The sequence below is a fragment of the Cicer arietinum genome, chromosome 1 (genome assembly GCF_000331145.2).
Source record: "Cicer arietinum cultivar CDC Frontier isolate Library 1 chromosome 1, Cicar.CDCFrontier_v2.0, whole genome shotgun sequence".
Classification (NCBI taxonomy): Eukaryota; Viridiplantae; Streptophyta; class Magnoliopsida; order Fabales; family Fabaceae; genus Cicer; species Cicer arietinum.
The window spans coordinates 46,375,141-46,394,882 of record NC_021160.2 but is presented as its reverse complement, the minus strand read 5'-3'; the positions used below and the strand labels follow the sequence as shown (position 1 = coordinate 46,394,882).

The 19,742-nt window shown below is 28.5% G+C and overlaps 3 protein-coding genes across 4 annotated transcripts in view; all 3 read right to left on the bottom strand.

The window, feature by feature from the left end:
• Window positions 1-1,194, bottom strand: part of LOC101500144 (myosin-2) — a 10,234-nt gene extending 9,040 nt beyond the window's left edge. The window contains exon 1 of the mRNA XM_004487601.4: window positions 1-1,194. This exon is cut by the window's left edge and continues 93 nt beyond it. Within this exon, the coding sequence (XP_004487658.1) occupies window positions 1-339 (339 nt within the window). The 5' untranslated portion in view covers window positions 340-1,194.
• Window positions 1,195-10,553: 9,359 nt separating this feature from the next.
• LOC101500685 (increased DNA methylation 3) lies at window positions 10,554-14,011 on the bottom strand. 2 transcript variants are annotated; one of them, XM_004487604.4, is made up of 3 exons: window positions 13,077-14,011; window positions 11,954-12,926; window positions 10,554-11,086 (listed from the first exon to the last, which is right to left on the bottom strand). In XM_004487604.4, exons 2-3 carry the CDS (start codon window positions 12,894-12,896, stop codon window positions 10,854-10,856), a joined length of 1,176 nt encoding a protein of 391 aa, XP_004487661.1. In that variant the 5' UTR covers window positions 12,897-12,926; window positions 13,077-14,011; the 3' UTR covers window positions 10,554-10,853. The 2 variants fall into 2 exon arrangements, with proteins under 2 accessions (XP_004487661.1, XP_073221519.1); XM_073365418.1 differs by lacking the exon at window positions 13,077-14,011 and having other exon boundaries at window positions 11,954-13,070.
• Window positions 14,012-15,092: 1,081 nt separating this feature from the next.
• LOC101501225 (RHOMBOID-like protein 10, chloroplastic) lies at window positions 15,093-18,727 on the bottom strand. The gene is made up of 9 exons (XM_004487605.4): window positions 18,510-18,727; window positions 17,901-18,082; window positions 17,501-17,555; window positions 17,338-17,418; window positions 17,156-17,252; window positions 17,004-17,071; window positions 16,667-16,765; window positions 16,150-16,191; window positions 15,093-15,454 (listed from the first exon to the last, which is right to left on the bottom strand). Exons 1-9 carry the CDS (start codon window positions 18,654-18,656, stop codon window positions 15,299-15,301), a joined length of 927 nt encoding a protein of 308 aa, XP_004487662.1. The 5' UTR covers window positions 18,657-18,727; the 3' UTR covers window positions 15,093-15,298.
• Window positions 18,728-19,742: the final 1,015 nt, after the last annotated feature.

Here is a 19,742-nt window from a genome sequence, read left to right as displayed (position 1 = left end):
AGGAATTGAAACAGGAGCTGGTGAAGATTGTTCACTAATAACAACAACATTCTCTTCTGATATAGCCACATAAGGAGATTCCAAATCTAACCTCAACTTCTTGTTCCCAAAACTACCTCTCCTTCTATGCCCCATTACCTTTTCATTTTCTCCATCAACCTTAAAGCTTTTAGGCAATGACCTTCTCGCCGGCGGCAACCGACCTCGAGAGGTTGGTCTAGCTGGCAATGCCGGAGGTAGGTCTTTAGGCTTCTCCTCTTCGTCTCTCCGACGAAGAGAATCAAGCATCTCTTCCAATGAGCTTCTTGCAAGAGAAGATGGTGAAGCTGATAACATCATCTTAGCACAAACAAAAAATCAAAAAAATTGAATTTTTTATGAAAATTCAAAGAAATTTCTGATCTTTTTATTCAAATTGTAATGCCCAGCATGAGATTTCAACGACCCATGTTCTAATTCCACCTTAGAATTGCGTAAAACAATGAAACGGAAGAACCCATTTGAGATTTAATGTGGAAAATGAAAATGAAATTGGGAAAAATTGTATCTTTTTTTTTTGGTGGGTATTTTTGGTTAATTGTTTGAAAAAGGGATAAGGTTTTGGTGAGAAAGAAAAAGAAAGTTAATTATTTTTCCTCGTTGTTCAAATCAACAACACAATCTCGTAAAACAAAATCCAGAAGTGCATTTGCCAAATCGAGGAAAGTAAGGTAGTTCCATTTGCTGAAAAGCGAAAGTTACGAGGTTTGAAGCGAGGAGGTTGAGGTTGTTGCGAAAAACAACCTCCCTCAGAAAGGAAAGAGAAAACTTTGATGATGATAACAACAACAAAACGAACACCAAAAATATTGGTATGGTTTTTTTTTTTTTTTTTTGCTTTTGAAGTGGTTTGTTTTTCTATGCTGTGTTGTGTTTCTGTAAAACCAAAAAAGTTTATGAGGAGCTTGAAAGTGTTTGGTAATGGTGATGATGTTTCCTTTTTTTGTTGAGAAATTCAAATTTTTGTTTGTTCAGGTGAGTTGGCGAAGAATGAACAACAATTGACACTGCTACACCAATATTCGTTTCTTCATAAAACCGTTTGGATCTCGCATGACTATTATATTTTTTTAATAAATAATAAAATAATAATATAATTTGAATTGAATGTCATCATAAAAGAAAGTTGTGAATTTTGAAACCACTCAACATGTGTGTGTGAGTGAAAGAGAGAGAGAGAGAGTGATAAAGGAAGATACTGATATGGTCTAACTTTTAATATTAAATTATGAAACTACCATTTTTTTTTAGTTAATTTTTCATTTTCTTTTGACTAGTTCATTTTATTTTATTTGTAAAAATGGTATTTTATACCATAAAAACTTCAGTTCATATTTTATTAAAAAAGTCAAATATTTTTTTTTCATTTTTATTTGTATTTATTGACATTAAATACAAGTAAGTACTGATAAAAATTATTGTGCATGTGATTTTATGTTTATTAAATTAAGAAGTGTTGAATAGAAAGAAATAAGTGTTTATTAAGACTATCATTAAAAAATTATAAATAAGTGATGAATACGTTAGATTTCCTTCAAAAATGGAAGTCTTGAAATTTGAATATTTAGGAAAATGTAAATATGATGTTAATAATTCAATTATGGAAATTTTATTTTGGAATTTATGTTTTCAACTATTTAAAAGTTCAAAATTGTTTTTTCAATAAAGAATTTCAACTTTTAGCATCATTAACACATGTTTTAAAGACCCATGTTAACATGACCATAGTCAAATTTAAATCTAACAACAACTTATATAGATAATTGCTATAATGAATAAAGATCACATTTTATTTATGATAAATTAATGATCTAAATTCATAATCCTTTACATCTATAAGATCACATTTTATTTATGATAAATTAATGATCTAAATTCATAATCCTTTACATCTATAAGATTGAGATAGTCACATGAACATTGTTATATATATAAGAAGATATCAAATTATATCAATATAGTGTTATATAAATTTTCACTGGATAGAAATTATACAAAATCTACCATTAGATTGAAAGTTTATAATATTATATCTCATTCATGTAAATTTTTGTATAAAGTTAAAATAATTTGATACGTTATTGATACTCATCAAGATTAACGATATTTAATAAAAATATATTAAAAATTAATTTTGATATATTTCAATAATATATCAAAATAATTTTAAATTTTTATAAAATTTAACATAAATAATTTATATGATATAAAATTTCCATTCAATGGTAAATTTTATAAAATTTGTATATAATAAAACTTTTATTGAGGAGTATAACATTACATTTTTTGATTGCAAAGGATTGTATCCCTCATTTCTCTCTCTATATATACAAGCTAATGTTTTAAAGCAATATTTTATTTGTTTGTTTTTGGTCTAACCAATATTGATTATGTTAATATGAACCTCTGCTAGTATGTCTATGCGGACAGATCAAGTGCATAGGGTCTAAATATTTTTATTTTTTAAGAGTAACCCAAAAAAATACTGCTAAGAGATAAAAAATCATTTCGCAATCTTATAATAAAAAAGGTTTGGAATTCAAAAATAGAATAAGATTTTAGGACCAAAAACAATAAAATCAGATTTTTAATATCATTAATTTTATTTATATTTTTTATGTTATTTATAATTTATAATTTAAATAAAGAAAAGTTATTTTTGAATTTTTAGTATTTTTTTAATTATAAATTCAATTTTTAAGATTAGATTATAATCTTTAAGATATTTGAGATGACTCTAACTTCTAATTACAGATAATCAATAACATTCTATCTTTATTAAAATTTTAAATGATTTTTAAATATCAATCCTCAAAGATCTTATTATTTTTACAATTTTAATTATTAAAAAATTAATGTGTGTAAATATTTATTTTCTTAACTACTATTTTTTGTTTGGTCATAGAGTCTCTCAATCTTTGAAAATTACATTAGATATCGGACTTAAATCAGAATTTCTTTTAAGACATATTAAGAATTTACCATTTATATTTCGTTGGTATAATATTTGTTTTTTTGAAGAAACGCTGATATATTATTTGTGTGGATAAATAGCAAGACGTTAGTTATTTATTTCCTTACTCTCCAATCTATAATGATTTATGCTTTCACTTTGACGTGAAGTGAGGCAAACCAAAGATCGATCATGTACTATCGTACGTGTTCCCCTTGCCACAAGTCTGTCTATAATGGAATATTGCATGGTTGAAAATGATATAGGAAATTGCATGCTTCAAAAAGAAAAGTAGTAAGAATATAAAAACAAAACAAAAACAATCTTGCTTTTTTTATTAAAAAAAAAAAAACATAAGTGTACAGTTTTAAATAAATGTTTAGACTTTCTTAAAAAAATGTTTAGACTTATGGCGTCAGAACATCTCACTAATAATTTAATTTGTAACACTAATTAAAACTTCGACCTTATATAACTTATTTAAAATCTTCATTACTAGGTCACTTTTGTCCGATAATTATATTAATTTAAGAGTATTTATAAGTATAAGTAAATTGTGAGTCAGGTCAATCAAATTAATTTATTTAAATTTTAGTTTAATTTGAACCAATTTATTTAAATTCAACATTGTTTGACTTAGGTGATGGATGTGGCATTTTGAATCTGTGAATCCAATCCATTGACACAAAATATACATTTTTACTTATTTTTTCTATTATCCATGAATAATTATGATTTAATTATTGAATTTTATTGAGAATTTATTGTTAATTTAAGTGTTTTGTTGTATTTATAGATGTATTCTAAATATTGAATGATATGTTGAAATAAAATTTTATGATTTTTGAGATGTTTTAGTATTTAATATTAATTAATTTTTTTAAATAAAAAAAATATTTTTCATTTATGACCAACAAATCCAATAAACTATTATTTTGATTGGTTTGGTTCAGGTATGATGTAAAAATCACAGGTTAATAACTCAATCCAACTAAAATAAAATCAATTGATTCAGATGTTGAATTTGTCAAAAATTGACTCAACTCAACCCATGAAGACCTCTATATCAATTAATATATATTTATAGAAAATAATTGAATTATAATTAAAATATTACTATAAAATATTTATATATAAAATAAATAAAAATAAATAAAACTTTTCGTTAATATGACTAGGCCAATCATGCATCTAGATGCTTAGAGCGGCCGACTACCATAATATATATCAAATGAATGTTATGATGTTACACTTATTGTTTACTGTCTCAATTGAGAAACGTTCTTGTATTCTTTTTTTTTTTTACATGATTCCTTTAAATTTTTTATTTTATTAATTATTCCTTTATTAAATTAGCTTTAATTATTTCATATATTTTTTAAGTAGTGAATACGATGAAGAGTAAAGTTAAAAAAAAAAATTATTAATAAATTTAATTTAATATTATTCTCAATTTTAATTATTGTAATTTAGTAAAATATATTTTTGTTAATTAAGAGATAGGGATAGTATTCTTAAGTTATATATCATAAATTTTATGACCATATAAGATAAGTTTAATAGCTTTACATCTTTATACATTTATCTATTTATATCTTGTCACTTCGTTATATTATTTCTTAAAATATAATTATTTTATTTAATGAAATATGACTATCTAAATTAACATCTTGTATTCGATGCAATATGTTAAGACAAACATGCTTAGCCAAAACATAGATTGTGCCCCCTTTATTTTTTGTTACTGAAAATTCCATCAGTAGAAGGTGCTATATATTCAAAGACAAGGCAGCAACGTTTCGACATGGGGGAAACTATGGCCCTTTATTGTAATATTTTTTATGAAACCTTTATGGCAAGATAAGAAAATAGTTTTCCATTGCAATATTGAATAATTTGAAAGGGCAAATTAGTTATTACATTTATGCTTTAAGAACTAAGGAAGAGCTTTGAATAGATGTAAATTAAAGATAAATTTAAGCACTTGGACTTGTAGAAAAGGACATGACCAATTGGAAATATAGCTATTGTCTACAAACGCTTTTGAATTCCTTGAAGAGCACGTAAACCCATCATCACCTTTAAATTATGAATGAACTTCAGAGTCACACATGACACACTCAAACTATACCCTATAATAATCCATACATTTCTTTAATTATTTCATTTGATTAATTGTCTTCGTTGCATAATCATTTGTGTAATATGGAGATGAGAGAATAATGGATCGTTTGTTTAAGAATTTAAATGATTTTTATAACATGTTTTTTATAATAACAATTTAAAAAAAGAATTTTATTAATAAAGCTTCAAATGAAAATTTGATTTAAATAATTATATTAAAAAATTATTTTAAATATTTTATTTATCAGCTACAACTTCTTTTGGATAATGAAATTTTAAAAATTAATTAAAATAAAAATTTCTTTTGAAAAATACTTCATAAAAGTTATTTTTAAAAATGATACATTTTTTTTTAAAAAAAATATTTTTATTTTGTTCAAATTTTTAAACGTAACACACTAGTCTAAAACAACCTCTACTATTTTTAAGTAAGTTTTCATAAAATTAATTTTTTAAAATATAAAGTCAAAATAACTTCTTAAGTTTTTTAAACAAATGAATCCAAAAGAGTGTCACTTCAAAACAAATTTTATTTATAATAACAATGTTGACTCGTGAGAGGAGCGAGGGCATCACATTACATCTATCTTTATTTAAAATCTTAAAATAATTACTTTTTTATTTGTATTGTTCAATATCTATTTTTTTCATCAAATATGAAACTTTTATTCATATTTTTCTATCTGTGTATATTCCTCTTTGTCGAGCATTTTTTTTCTTCATGTATATACATTTGCACCATTGTTAATTCACTTAATTAACGAATATGTCGTCAATAAGATTTTCAATATTAATAATTAGTCACATGTAAGTGCTATCAACTATGATAATTATAAGAGAAGTTTAATATAGATCATTATATTGAATTAGAGTAAACCATATTTTTTATTGAGTCAATTTTATGATCTCTTAGTGGTTCACATACTCGAACAAATTCAATGCTAAGTAGATCAAAAATAAGACCGAGAGAGGGGGTCACCCCTACATCCTACTACAAGGTGCTCTAATCATTTTTATTTGCCCGTTTAAAAGTCATGGGATAATAATTATGGGCTAAAAGAAAGCAGGAAAACATAAATGAATTGACAAAATAAACCAATGATTAACACTCATGTGTATTTTTTCACTAGCCCCAATATTTTTTAGATGATCAATTTAAAGGTATGTTTTAACTAAAACATACAATCAGATTGATTAATATGAACGTGTATTTTACAAGTTTTTAAAAACATAAAAGTGAGAGAAAAAATTACCTGAAATGTGATGGATAATTGAATTACTTTTTGGAGAATAAAAAATTTGTGACTAATTAATATTAAAAAAACCCAAATCTTATTTTTGAATATATATATCATATAAAACCTAAATATGTTTAATAAAAATAAATATTTTTCACTTTACATGTAAATTTTATAAATACAAGTTAAACTCGTATATATAAACATTTCATATGAAATCAAATTATTAATTAAGTCACTCTTGATTTATATTCATACACTAAATTCAATAATATACTAAGTATCAAGAGATGCATTGAGAAAAACTAATCTCATAAATTGGTGATTGCTCATTAATGTAATGGTAGATGAATAGTCCTTTTCAAGACAAGTTTTATGTGGTGCATATGTAAGTGATGATATATTGGTTAGAAACCGAGGGTTCGTGGTAGAACTGTGGTTGCCAATCTTTTGGTTAATAGGAGTACGTGCGTGGCACTAACCATGCCATGTAATATTGATGTTACACAAAATCTATATAAACACACGACGATAAATAAATTATAAGTCTCAGTCAACAAATAAAAAACTAAATTATTAGTCAATTATTGACATGGACTTCATATATTTCTTTTATAAAAAGTTAGGATGAAGAGAAACTATATTGATATTCTAAAGTCAATACAAATAACTGATTTAATCCAAACAGTAACTCAAAAAATATATAGATATAAAAAAATAAAAGTAAAGATTTATTATTTTGTGAAATCATTTTTTATATTTATTTTCAAAATTTGTGTTAATTTTCACTTTTGTTAAGGACATAAGAAATTTCCTTAAAAAAATAAGGTAAATTTTTTTTTGAAGTCTATTCTAAAAATCCAGTTTATATTTCTAAAAATAATTAAATAATCAAAAAAATATTTTAATTATTTTTATAAATATATTTTTGTTAATTACCAATTCTATAACTATAATTATTTTCAAAAGTATATATTATTAAAGTAAAACAAACGCACATTTTTTAAAATGAAACATAATAATTTAAAATAAAAAGGTTGTAACATTTTCATTCCCACCAATTATCACAAACTATATTTTTAAATAAAATAGTTCTAGCAAAACTAAACATTTTTTCCAAGAAAAAAACGGAGCTCACATGGACTCATGTTATGGATAGTGATTGTGAATCACAAAGGTGCAACATTAATCATCACAACCCATATATGTTTTGGCCAATCAAGAGTTACACAACGATCCTAACGTAGAGTAGTGTTTAACCACTACACTGCACACGTGGGCCGTTATACCAAAGTTTCCTAAATAATACATTTTCCGTCTTATTATAATGACGTAGTACAATGAATGTGTTTCAAGATTTTTATAAATATTTATTTTATTGAATTACTCATTTTAATTATTGATAAATTTGATTTAATTATAGTTTTGATTCTCTATTTTAGTTGAATTTTTCTTCAATTTTAATCTCTCAAGCAGACTTTTAGTCCAAAACTTGATAAAGTTTCATTTATTTTTTTTTTGCGTTTATTTAAGTCACATCATGTTCAATATCTCGTGATACAACAATTGTACATGAAATCTATAATTATAAATGGTGTAGCGTGATTTGAAAAATTAAAACTTCATCAAGTTGTAGATCAAAATTCTGTTTAGAGACTAAAATTCGGGAGAAATAAAAATGGAGGACTACTTTTGTGATTCAGTTAAAATAGGGGACTAAAACTACAATTAAACCTAAATTTTTATATATTATTAATATGAAATATAATAATATTTTAAAAATTATGTATATAATAATTATTAAATAATATATAGAATAATAATAATAATTAAAATTATATTAAAAATTGAAAATAATATTTATTTTAAAATGATTTATTTTTTCAAAATTGAGATTAATAAGAAGAGAAAGTAATAATATAAAATTAAGGCTTAAAAACCTTGTGTTTAACCAAGTTCGTATTTTACTATTCTCTACATTTTTTTTTCACCTAATGTTCTTTGTGGATTGTGTGATTGTCGAGGAATATGGTTATTTTCTATGGAGGGTTAGTAGTTGTAGCACTTTCATTTTTCATCAAAATCTTATTTTGGAGATGGTTTATTGGTAAGGTGTAAGACAATCTAATTTTTTGTATACTGATTAGTTTAGTTGTTCGTCTACTAAATAACGAATCACTTGTGTAAACCCTAATTGCTTAATGTTTATCCATATTTTAATAGACAAAATAACACAAATTCATGAATCAAACCTCAAACTCAATCACTTTAGAATGCAATAGGGGGAAAATAACAAGCATTAAATCCAGAAGACACCGTATGGTATTAGGTATATAAATGTTGGTTGGGACCCACACAAAGTAAGCAAGAGGAAAAAAGAATGATACAAATGAATGAATAAAGCCAATGCAAATGCATGTATATCCGCATGGTGTCGTCTTCTGACATGTAATTGAAGTGAATTGATCAAGTGAGATGAAGAGTGACCATTTGCTTTATTGATTCCATAAACCAAAATCATGTTCCTTTTTCATCAATTGAATTATAAGTTTTAACGTGCGGGCCATGTTACTGTTTGTTCCTATCAACAAGCAACAAGTTGTAGGACTTTGAATCACTCACGTGCCACTGTCTAAAACAATAGATGAATTTAGAGTGGGGTGAATTAATATACAATACATGGTACATTCCTATGTATGATAATTTTATGGAGCCGATCACAATATATTGAATTAAGGTTTGAATTCTCGTTTTTATAAAAAGAAAATAGAATTTTCTTATTGAAAAAATTATTGAATTATAGATTAGATATGTTTTTCGTCTCTATAAAATTTCAACTTTTTTATTTTAGTCAATGTAAAATTATCATGCATGCAGTTTTAGTTATTACTATTAGATAAATATATATTTTTGAATAATTTTTTTTAATATATTTATAATAATATAAAAAGTTCTTTCACAAAAAATGATCTCAACATTCGACTTTTAAGTCTGTATTTTCGTTACTTTCATCATGAATTTTTTACATTTCGAAAATTCATATTTAATTCAACAAATTTTAAAAATTTCTAAATTTTTGTGAAATAATTTTTTATATTGTTCTAAATATGTTCATAAAAAATCATTCAAAAATTTTAAAATTGGATGACATTTAAAAATGTTTCATTTTAACATAAACTAAAACTAATTACTGTATTTTTATTTTACACGAACTAAAATTAAAATGTTAAAATTTTACTAAAAATATATCTAACCATTGAATTAATCCCTATAACGGTGGTCCAAATTCGCCATTGTCCATCTTTTGGTGCTAGATCATTGATTTGAATGCCTGTTGGTGCTAGATCATTGATTTGAATGTCAAGGAATGCCTGTTGTAGAAATCCGGACAACTTTGCAAACCATGCATATTGATATAATCCTTGAATAGTGAATTTATATGGTAGATAGTATGGACTATGAAATTATATATAAGGGATTGCAGCATTTAATAAAATGAGAGCTTCTTTTCTGATCTCGTACATGTCCTTTAACTTCTAGATAAAATCTATTCGAAAGTATATTTTTTTAGACAAAAACATAGTTTCACTTGTCAAAAAGTACACTTTCGGACATATATACATTTTTTTTAGAAACATAGGATGTTAAAAATAGTTCCTGTTAAAAATAGGCAACTCCCAAATAGGCCACTCATGATTTGAGTCGCAAGAAAGGCGCATTCATATTGAAGTAAGTTGTAACTACTATTAATAATTTTTTTAAAGCAAAAGGCATATATGTATGGAAAATGAAGGGTTGACTTTTTTTCTTCCTATCATCACAAAAGTCTTTGTAGAACCTCCTAGCGAACACTGACTTTTGTGATGGTAATGCAATAACACTCTGCCTCATGAACATCCTACCTTTGCGGTGGTGACACTTTTTCAATGAAAACATAACTCAATAATAAAGAAACAGACTACAAATATGTATGATGTAATTAAAGCATGTTCTGTTTTAGTCAGCAAAAGCCTCATCAGAAAGGGACACATGATGTTTTTACAATTAGTTGTGTTGACAAGAAAGATTTGGACAGATACGGAGGATGTAAAAAAAATTCATATGTTGTTGCCACACGCCATGATAGAAGATGTAACATAATCATATATGTGTCTGATGTGTGTGCAAATAAAATGACATTGCAGTATAGACCAAATAGGTAGAGAGAGATGCTAATGAATCATTAGTCAACCACTTTTTTTGTCAACTTTGTACTAGATTTGTTTCGGCATTCAAAAAATAGGTCTTTTGATTCACAATTTGAATCTCTATTTGATAATCACGAGTACTAAACTAACTCTAGATCATTCTATTTCCTTATAAGTTAGATAAACAAAACTAGCTCAGTGTCAATCTAAATGACATTAGCATCTGGTGCAATACAGCAAAAAAGAAACAGAAATTTGTTTATCGCACTTGCGGAACTTCTAGAGTTACTTACAAAAGCTATATGCTCAAAACTAGATTTTGATTACAACTCCTTCAAATATTCCATCAGACCTGAAGTTCGGTGCAAAGAGTCTTGGATCAACAGGTCCTGGAAGACTGAATGAAAGTGTGAATGGTCCAGGAGAGCATAACTGCTGTGTTTTCATCTGGAAAATACGTGACTGTTTTGCGATAGTTATTCCACCAGATAACATCCCTTTGATCTCAACCCTCCCATCAGATTCAATATCACAACTGAACTCATCTGCAAAAAGTAGGATGAACATTCATTTAAAGAAATAAGAAATAATCTTTCTGAAAAGCATATACAAGTTTTCTTTCGTGTAGAACGATCACGATAGAGGAAACAATCCTAACTAGGTTGGCAATGGCACCACTATCATGCTTTATATGTTTTTGTAAATAAAAGGACAGTAATGTTATGAATGTTTCATTTGATGAATATAACTGTATGTTCTAAGACAAGGACTGTACACACAAGATATGCTGAGGCATTCAAAGTAGATCCTAGTTTGAGGACCATGAAGCAAATGCATGTGAAAAAAAGGCACGCTTGCACCACTATCTTTTGTTTTCCACTTCTCCCAACTCAAAATTCTTTCAAAAAACCTAAGGCATAATGACAGAATAATAGGTTATCCTGTTCATTTCTGTATTAGCAATTATTAAATGTTATTTATACATTAAAGAAATGACATTACATTAAACTTTGAATTTTTTTTAAAGAAGGCTCTCCCACACCACAAACTTGCAATGTATAGTTGTTCTTACATCTCAGCATTACTGGTACCTTATATGGCATAACAACTCATTACACTTTATCTCAACAACAACAATCATTTGTCAACAATAAATAAATAAATCAAAATATCCCAAAGAAATGAGTAAATTGCAAATAGATACTGATAAAAAGGCATGTAAAAAATGCATGCTACAGATACTTTGTTGATAAATATTCATGACTTTTGACCAAGATATATGAAAAAAGAAAAACAAAAGCATGGCCTCTACAGGTATAATACATGAAACGGCCATTTCCAATACAAATAATCAAAGATAATGAAAAAACTGGAAAAAGGAACTTGATTAAATAGAAAGAGGAGAAACATACTGAACTCTCTCTTGACACCCGGTAAGGAAACTCGAAATAGATAAGCCACTTTACTAATACCGATATCCACAACACCAACCGATGGACCAAGTATCCCTCTTTTAGCTGTCCCTGTTAAAACAACAGAGGAATCTTGAACATAATCGTCAATGTCAGGTATTGGGATAAGGGACATCATCGAAGGCCCATCCGATTCACACGTCTTGTCAGAAGAAGGATCTCCATCAACAATATGGGGAAATTCCGGCATTGACGAAGTATCACCATCATCAACATACTTTCTTTTACACTCTTGTCGAAACTTTTCCAATCCACACCCTTCATTCGGAATACTCTCTTCCGACAATTTTCCAACACAATCACTATCACTCAATGGAGGTTGAATCCGAACACAAAGACATTCACTTACATCCAACTTAAAACTATCAACACCAGTTAACAACCTGAATCTATTCAAATCCTCCTCTTTAACACACGACGATAAAACAGGATTGTCGATCAAAACAACACCTTTAACAATCCTAAAGCTATCAGGGTACCATATCTGTTGATGAAGTTCCAAAGGGAAAACAGTTGTAAATTGTTGACTACCCTCTGAAAATTCAGAATTGGGCAAGTACAAATTTCCCTTTAAATACATATGAAACATGTTGAGGTCTAATATTAGGTTAGGAAGAGCATTTCTAAGGAGATAATAATATAGCTTCTCTAATAGAGAAACTGTAACATAAGAAGATCCTAAATCATTTAAACTATATGGCTGTAATCCTGAAATTAGTCTTTGATGTGATGAACATCTTGGATTATCAGAATTAACATCAGGTCCTAGGTAATTTTTGATTATGAAGTCAATGAGGAATTTTCTATCGCTAATAACAGTGTTTGATACTGGTTTTGTAGTGTGAGATTTTCTCTTGTAATAAAGATTTCCTTTCATATCCATGTGTGGTAGTGGTAATGAAAATGGAATAACCTAAATGAGTAAAAATTGAGCAAAATTAATCAAGTTGGTTTATGGTAATGGATATTTGTAAATAAAAAAATCATGAAAACCTAGGTATGTGACATTGAGAATTATAAGAAGCAGAACAATAAATGAAAAAAAAAAAGAAGAGTCACTCACTGCATATGGTAACTTAGAAGAAGAATGAAGAGGAAGTGATTAACACAGAGATCATAATCCTTGTTTGTTTTCAAGTTCAATTCAAGTGTAGTTGTTTGTTGCGAATTCTGTAATGTGTCGTGATGAGTGAAGCATAACTACACCCCACTCTCAATTTCGAGCTTCGAGGCTTTTCACTTTACCTTCTATCTTTCATTTTTACGGCGTAAATGAAATTAAGACTAATTAATAAATTCAGCTTCTAATTTTTTGAAGCATCTAAACAATTAATGAAAAGTTGTCAAATATTTTATCAACAAAAAAAATTATTATTTTTTTTTAGTGTATGACTATCATTATTTTTTTAAGAAACAAAACTGAGCAATACCCAAAGGTTTAAAAGTAGAAAATTAATATTCAAAATCAGAATAAAATATTCAAAAAAAAAAAAGTAAACTCACCAAAGAATTCATCTATCAATGTTGAAAATCTTAAGTAAAATCTTTAATATTACATTTAAACAAATACCACGATAAAAATTGAACATTTTCAACTCCCTATATTGACCAAATAATAGCTAACCAAATTGAATAAAGTGTCTTCTTCTTAATCCTGCAAAACAACATTAACCAACAAAATCCGATATTCCGACATCGTTTTTTCTTCCTATCCAAATAATATTCTCCTTTACCTCCACCCCTCGCCAACCCCATGCCTAAACATCTAAGTCACAAAAATCTCCTTATCAACTGCAAACTATAGAGTTTACTAAATGTGCACTAAGAGCACCTCCTTTCAACCATGTTTCGATCCAAAACCGATCTCAGCTCCATTACCAAGAACCCTGTACAACTTTCGACCAAACCAATTACTTCACTCTCCATCCCCTCTTGAATAGAACAAATCAACAAATTATTCCACCAAACTAATTTTCTACCATGCGTCATCGCTAAGACACCAAACCTTCTTTTTTTTTAAATGATTAAATAAGTTTAGATCTTACAAAATCTAGTAGTTTTGTTTTTAGTCGTTATAATTTTTTTTATTAACTTTAAGTCCATTACATTTTTTTAATTTTAGTCTCTAATTTTAATCTAATTATAAATTTTTTTCACTGATGTTTGAGAAATTTTAAGAAATTTATCTATAAAAATTTAAATTCTTTTAATAAACGATAAACTAAATATAAATTTTTAAGCATCAAAAAATTTAAAATTCGTATTTAATTCATTATTTGTTAAAAATATTTAAATTTTTGTAAGATAGTTGTTAAACATGTACTAAAATATTACTGAAAAAATATTCAAAAGATACATAATAGTTAGATCAAAATCAGAGATTAAAAATGAATATGAAAATTTTTAAGAGGCTAAAAGTTAATGAAATTTTTTATAAAGACTAAAAACTTATTTAACATTTAAAAAAATTAGTTTTTATTGATTTAATAATGAAGTCATCACTTGATATTGATTTATCTTTATCGTCAAAATTGAGTAATCAAAATTAAGTCCATAAACTTTATTAAGTCAAACTTGACTTCAAGGAGTCTAGTCGTTTGTAATCTACAAAATATGCCTCTTCCTAGGGACACCAAGTGGGGTGCTGGGGGAGTTAACAACTGCTTGGAATTATCTTACTAGTAGAAGACAAAAACAAAATATTTTATGTGATGGAAACTTTGCTTAGATTTATATACAACGAAACATAATATTAATAATTTTCATTACACTTAAACTTAGGACAACAGTATTCCTGTAATGAGGTACTATGGGAATGTAATTGTACTTAAAATAAAAAGCAACATATAATTAAATTAGAAAATAATATCAAGGACTGAAAAAAGGCATAAATAAAAAATTGTCCAACAGACATAGTTTGGTTCCTTATAAATAAGGCCTCATTTGAGTCTTGTGAGAGAGTTTTTTGTTTGTCACATTATAGCTCAACTTGGGTTGTAGCAAGAGCCTAGACCCAAAAAACATCAATACAAGCAAAGAACACAAACAAAAACAAAACAAAATGTCCACGTGTGGAAGGTAATTAAATTATCTCTTCTTTTTTTTATTCACTTGAATTATCTCTTATATAATACAAAGTATGCAGAAAATTTGAAGGGTTCAGGTAGTAGAACTAGAAACCACCATCTAAGTGTTTTATTAAGGGAAACTTACAACACTGTATCATTATACAAATAAACACAATGAGCAACTATTTGTAATGCGCAATACAACAATGAAATGTTTCTATTTCCATTGCTTAGGTACTCTTGTAATCTTGAAGAGATTATACATTGGTGCACTGTCAATGAAAAGTCTTCTTCCATCTATAGAGGTGGATTCATGTTTCCATGCAGGTCCAATAAGCCATGACGCAGCAATTCCACCAATCAAACCTCCTAACTGACAAATTATATATGTTAAAGGAAACACGAGCAAATTAGCAATAGCTAAGAAACTATGCACAGGTTACACTGGTTTGGTTATTTAATTGAACATAAGATCACAAATGGCTACATACAAAACAAGATCAAGATGGGTAGTCTTATGCATACAATATAAATTGAGGATTATTTTTGAATGATATGTCCATAATCGTAGTTTTAGACTTTTAGTTAGGGTTATATTTTTTGGACGTCAAGAGGGCCTAAACCCGAGAAAGAAAACAACCAACTGAGTAGAAACTCCAGTTCTATTAGCAAGTAGCGACTAACAAATGACTAATCTGAACAGGAACAAGCTCATAGTAAATCACGGAGGACCCACTATCACAACCAATATTAGCTAAAACATTGACAGCTTCACGATAACAATGGCAAACTTTCACTTCCCAATCCAACTGTAAGAGTTTTCTAATCTTCTGCACTAACCGATGCTCCATGCTATCAACTCTCGATTTAGTTGGGGTTATTTAGTGTATTAAGCTATTCCAAAATTTAGAGCTGGTCATGGTCATGCCAAACTTTAAAAATTGAATAGAGTAACAAGCATGCAATAGGATATGCTTGTATAGACAACAACTTTTACTAGACAAAGGAACTAAAAATGAAATATGATGGAACTAAAAAAATCCGTGGACGAAAGACTCCTATACTTACGTGTCCCCAGTTGTCAATGCCATTTGATGATAAACCAATAACCTGCATGAGAAATACTTGCACCATAAGCACACAAAGACGAGGAAAGTAAACAGTAATCCCTCTATAAGTCACACTCATAGAGTGACGATCTAAGTTCAAAGCAGAAAACGTTCCCCATAACCCTTGCATGAACCAACAACTCTTCTACCCAAGGAGAACAAAAAGTATATAACATATATTATTATAAAAGCTAAGTTATGAAGAAAATTGTTGTAAAACATCTGTTCCATCCTGGCTAATTAGAAGCATGTATCAAACTCTAACTGTTAAGGATAACTCGATCAAATGAAGTTGTAAAAGTAACAACTTAGCAGAATCAGAACTGACAGAACATCTAAACTGAGTGGATGACAAAAGAAACCCTAACTGTTATGAGATAACTCAATTGAATGGGCTTAGAAGAAATGGCATCGTTCAACTTGGTACTGTCTAAATCTCCTAGTTCAGACACTAACACAAGAAATGAGTCACTAACCATATTGATGGCAATTACTTGTGCAATGTGCTGCAGATCTTTTTTACCACCCCCTACAAGGTCTTTGTGCCTTAAAACAAACACTGCAACCGATCCAACCTGAATCATTATAGCTCATTAGGGTGAAGGTTATTGGACATAAAGATAGATGGATGTATTGGAACAATAAACATCAACATTCTGAACCTAGTACGTAATTTCAGTCAAAACTACAAAGCTACCAATACAAATTGGTTCATGAACACTATGATTTATGAAGTATGATTAATTATGATAAAAGCCCATAAGGCAGATAATGAAGCCAACTTGTGACAAATAAAATTTAAAAAGAACTCACCAGTCCAAAAATTGCTCCTGATGCACCTACTGCAGGCATTTTGCTGAACCAATAACTCATAGCTGCACCTGATTTTCTAGAAATTATAGAATTAGAATACTAGGAGGTAAGCAATTTCATCGGCTATTGTAGGAAGAATATAAGCGGTTTACTTGCAACTGCAGAGACAAAGTAAACTGCAAGATATCTTTGAGGACCACTGAAGCTCTCCACAGTGGGACCGATTGAATTTAAGGAATAACAATTTATCTGCAGAGAATTCATAGTAATTTTAATACCAAAACTAAACCAAGCAGAACAGAACAAACTTCGAACAATTAAATTCAAACCTTACCATAAGGTGTCCAATGTTTGCATGCAGAAAGGAAGAAGTAACAAGTCTCCAAAGTTGTCCTTTGTCAATGAGACTGTTTATCTAGCAACATACACAACTAACATATAATGATCCACAACATTTAGCACATTTGTTCCGATCAGATTCTGAATTGCAACTTTACCTTAGCACCCCAAAACATAAGCTTGCCTTCGGTTGCAAGTTGTGCAACATAAAATCTGTGTAAACAATTAAAAAATAATAACCAATAAGCCATCTCACCAAATACTACGTAAATTTGCAATATGCATGAAATAGGAAGTCATAAACTAAGGGTCTGTTTAGATTTTCTTATTTGTGCTTATCTAATGGCATCATCACTTATGAGACTGACAGCTTACTTCCATAACTCTCGAGGATAGCTTATAAAAATCTCTTATAGCTTACATGAAAACAATTTGACTTATTTTATCTTTTGTTACAGAAGTAGCTTGTACACAAACATTTATATGATAAGTGTTTTTTAAGTTGTTTATCTAAACAGAGCCTTAATACATCAATCAAGTGTATATGCTCATACTCACAAAACATTGGCAGCAAGGAGAATATTTGTCCACTTCCTTCCACTAAATGGATTTTTTCCGGAGACCTTCAAGTCGCCATTTCCAAATAGGGCTTCAACTCTTCCCACATTAAAGAAAGATAAACTAGTTGAACCATCACTTTGACACCATCTATCCTTCGATGTAAACACAGGAGCAAGTTTCTGTTCAAAAAGAGGGGCATGTGAGTCAGGAAACGCTGCCCCAACATCCAAAACACAGGCGCAATTGGTTAATTTCAAAGGCACCAAAAGTACAATAACAAAACAAAAAGGAGGCACAAGAAAAAGCTTCTCCTTCACTAGAATGGTTTGTTATTTGCAAGAGCAAGTTCAATTTCATGACAAAAAATATTTACACATCCCAACCACTAAACCACCATAGCCTATTTCCTTTTCCTACTTTCATCATCAGCATTAACTACAGTATGATATGATCAACTAGGACTCCTAATAAAGCAACATATGGTACTTAGATTTTAATGGTTTCTATAACCTATATGATGAAAAGATACCTAATTTGAAAATTATCAAATAAACCGAACTCCAAATTTTTACAATTGGTAGAAAAAAGAGTAAACAAAAAGGAGACCTTGAAACAGGAGCGAAGTAGAAAACCAAGCCGGAGACGGTGGGAGACACGGTGGGTGAAGTGGAGAGACGCGGCGGTGGCGATGATATCGAGTGGGTAAGGACCGACCTTGCAAACTGGTGACAGAAATGGCTGGGGCACAACCATCCTCTTTCCCCTCTCCAGTTCCACCCACAAAACTATTTTCACTGTCAATATTTAAATTTAAATTTTCGATTATTACACTCCAACTTATTTCATTTTAGACAATAAAACTACTAATATTTAATTGTTAATTAATTAATTGATTGATTTTTTTAAAATTAATTATTGATATTGTTTAAATAAGTATACCAATCACATTGATTAATATATTAATTAATTGATATTGTTTTATGTAAATTTGTTTGTAAAATTATAACTAAAGTAATTTTAAAGAGACTAAAAATACTGACAACACTATTATCTTTCAAGAAATTGTTTCTTCAATGTACAGTATGAGAGGTACCTCGTGTTATGTGGTGATTAAGTTTGATCTAGTCAAATTTTATGATAGTTAGATTGGATTGAAATTTGAACAAATAGTGTTTAGAGTTCCTTTGTTTTATCTACTTAGTTGATCAATTTGATTATGGTTTGTATATCATCTTTTAAGATGAATATTAACTGGCATGGAAAATCATCTCGTGATTTTTCCTCTACATGTGAGCTTCGTCAAAGAGTTCTCTTGTCTCCTTATCTTTTTTTGTTAGCCATAGAGAGACTTAAACATTGTATTTTTTATGAGGTGTTTGATATCTCTTAGAGGCCTCTAAAGTTTGGTCATGATGATCCTACTTAATCATTGTTTATGTTTATTGATGACATTCTTCTTGTGGTTGAAGCTTCCACCGACCAAACCATGAAGATTAAGTATATTGTTTTATACTTTTTGCTTCCACTCAGAAAAATGGGTTAGTCATTCCAAATTAAAAAATTTAATATTTTCTAATGTTGATTAAAGTATTAAAGATTCTTTTTAAAATGCTCTGAATATTGAAGCCACTAATTATCTTGTACATTATCTTAGGGGTTTCATGTGATCGATGGGGCAAAGGGAAAAAAATGTGTATGCTTTTATTGTTCCCAAGGTCAAAAGCAAACTCACATGGATGAAGTCTAATTCTCTCGTTCTAGATGGTTCAATTACTCTTGCACAAATTAGTATTATGAGTCTCTCTAACTATGTTATGTAATAAACTATGATTCTTATTG

Coding starts and splice junctions, on each gene's coding strand:
- LOC101500685 (XM_004487604.4), bottom strand. CDS start 12,896: ATGGATATGAAAGGAAATCTTTATTACAAGAGAAAATCTCACACTACA. Junction 11,087..11,953: donor GGGTGTCAAGAGAGAGTTCA/GTATGTTTCTCC, acceptor TACTTTTTGCAG/ATGAGTTCAGTTGTGATATT.
- LOC101501225 (XM_004487605.4), bottom strand. CDS start 18,656: ATGGTTGTGCCCCAGCCATTTCTGTCACCAGTTTGCAAGGTCGGTCCT. Junction 18,083..18,509: donor TACTTCGCTCCTGTTTCAAG/GTCTCCTTTTTG, acceptor CTTTTTGAACAG/AAACTTGCTCCTGTGTTTAC. Junction 17,556..17,900: donor CTCCTTGCTGCCAATGTTTT/GTGAGTATGAGC, acceptor TTGTTTACACAG/ATTTTATGTTGCACAACTTG.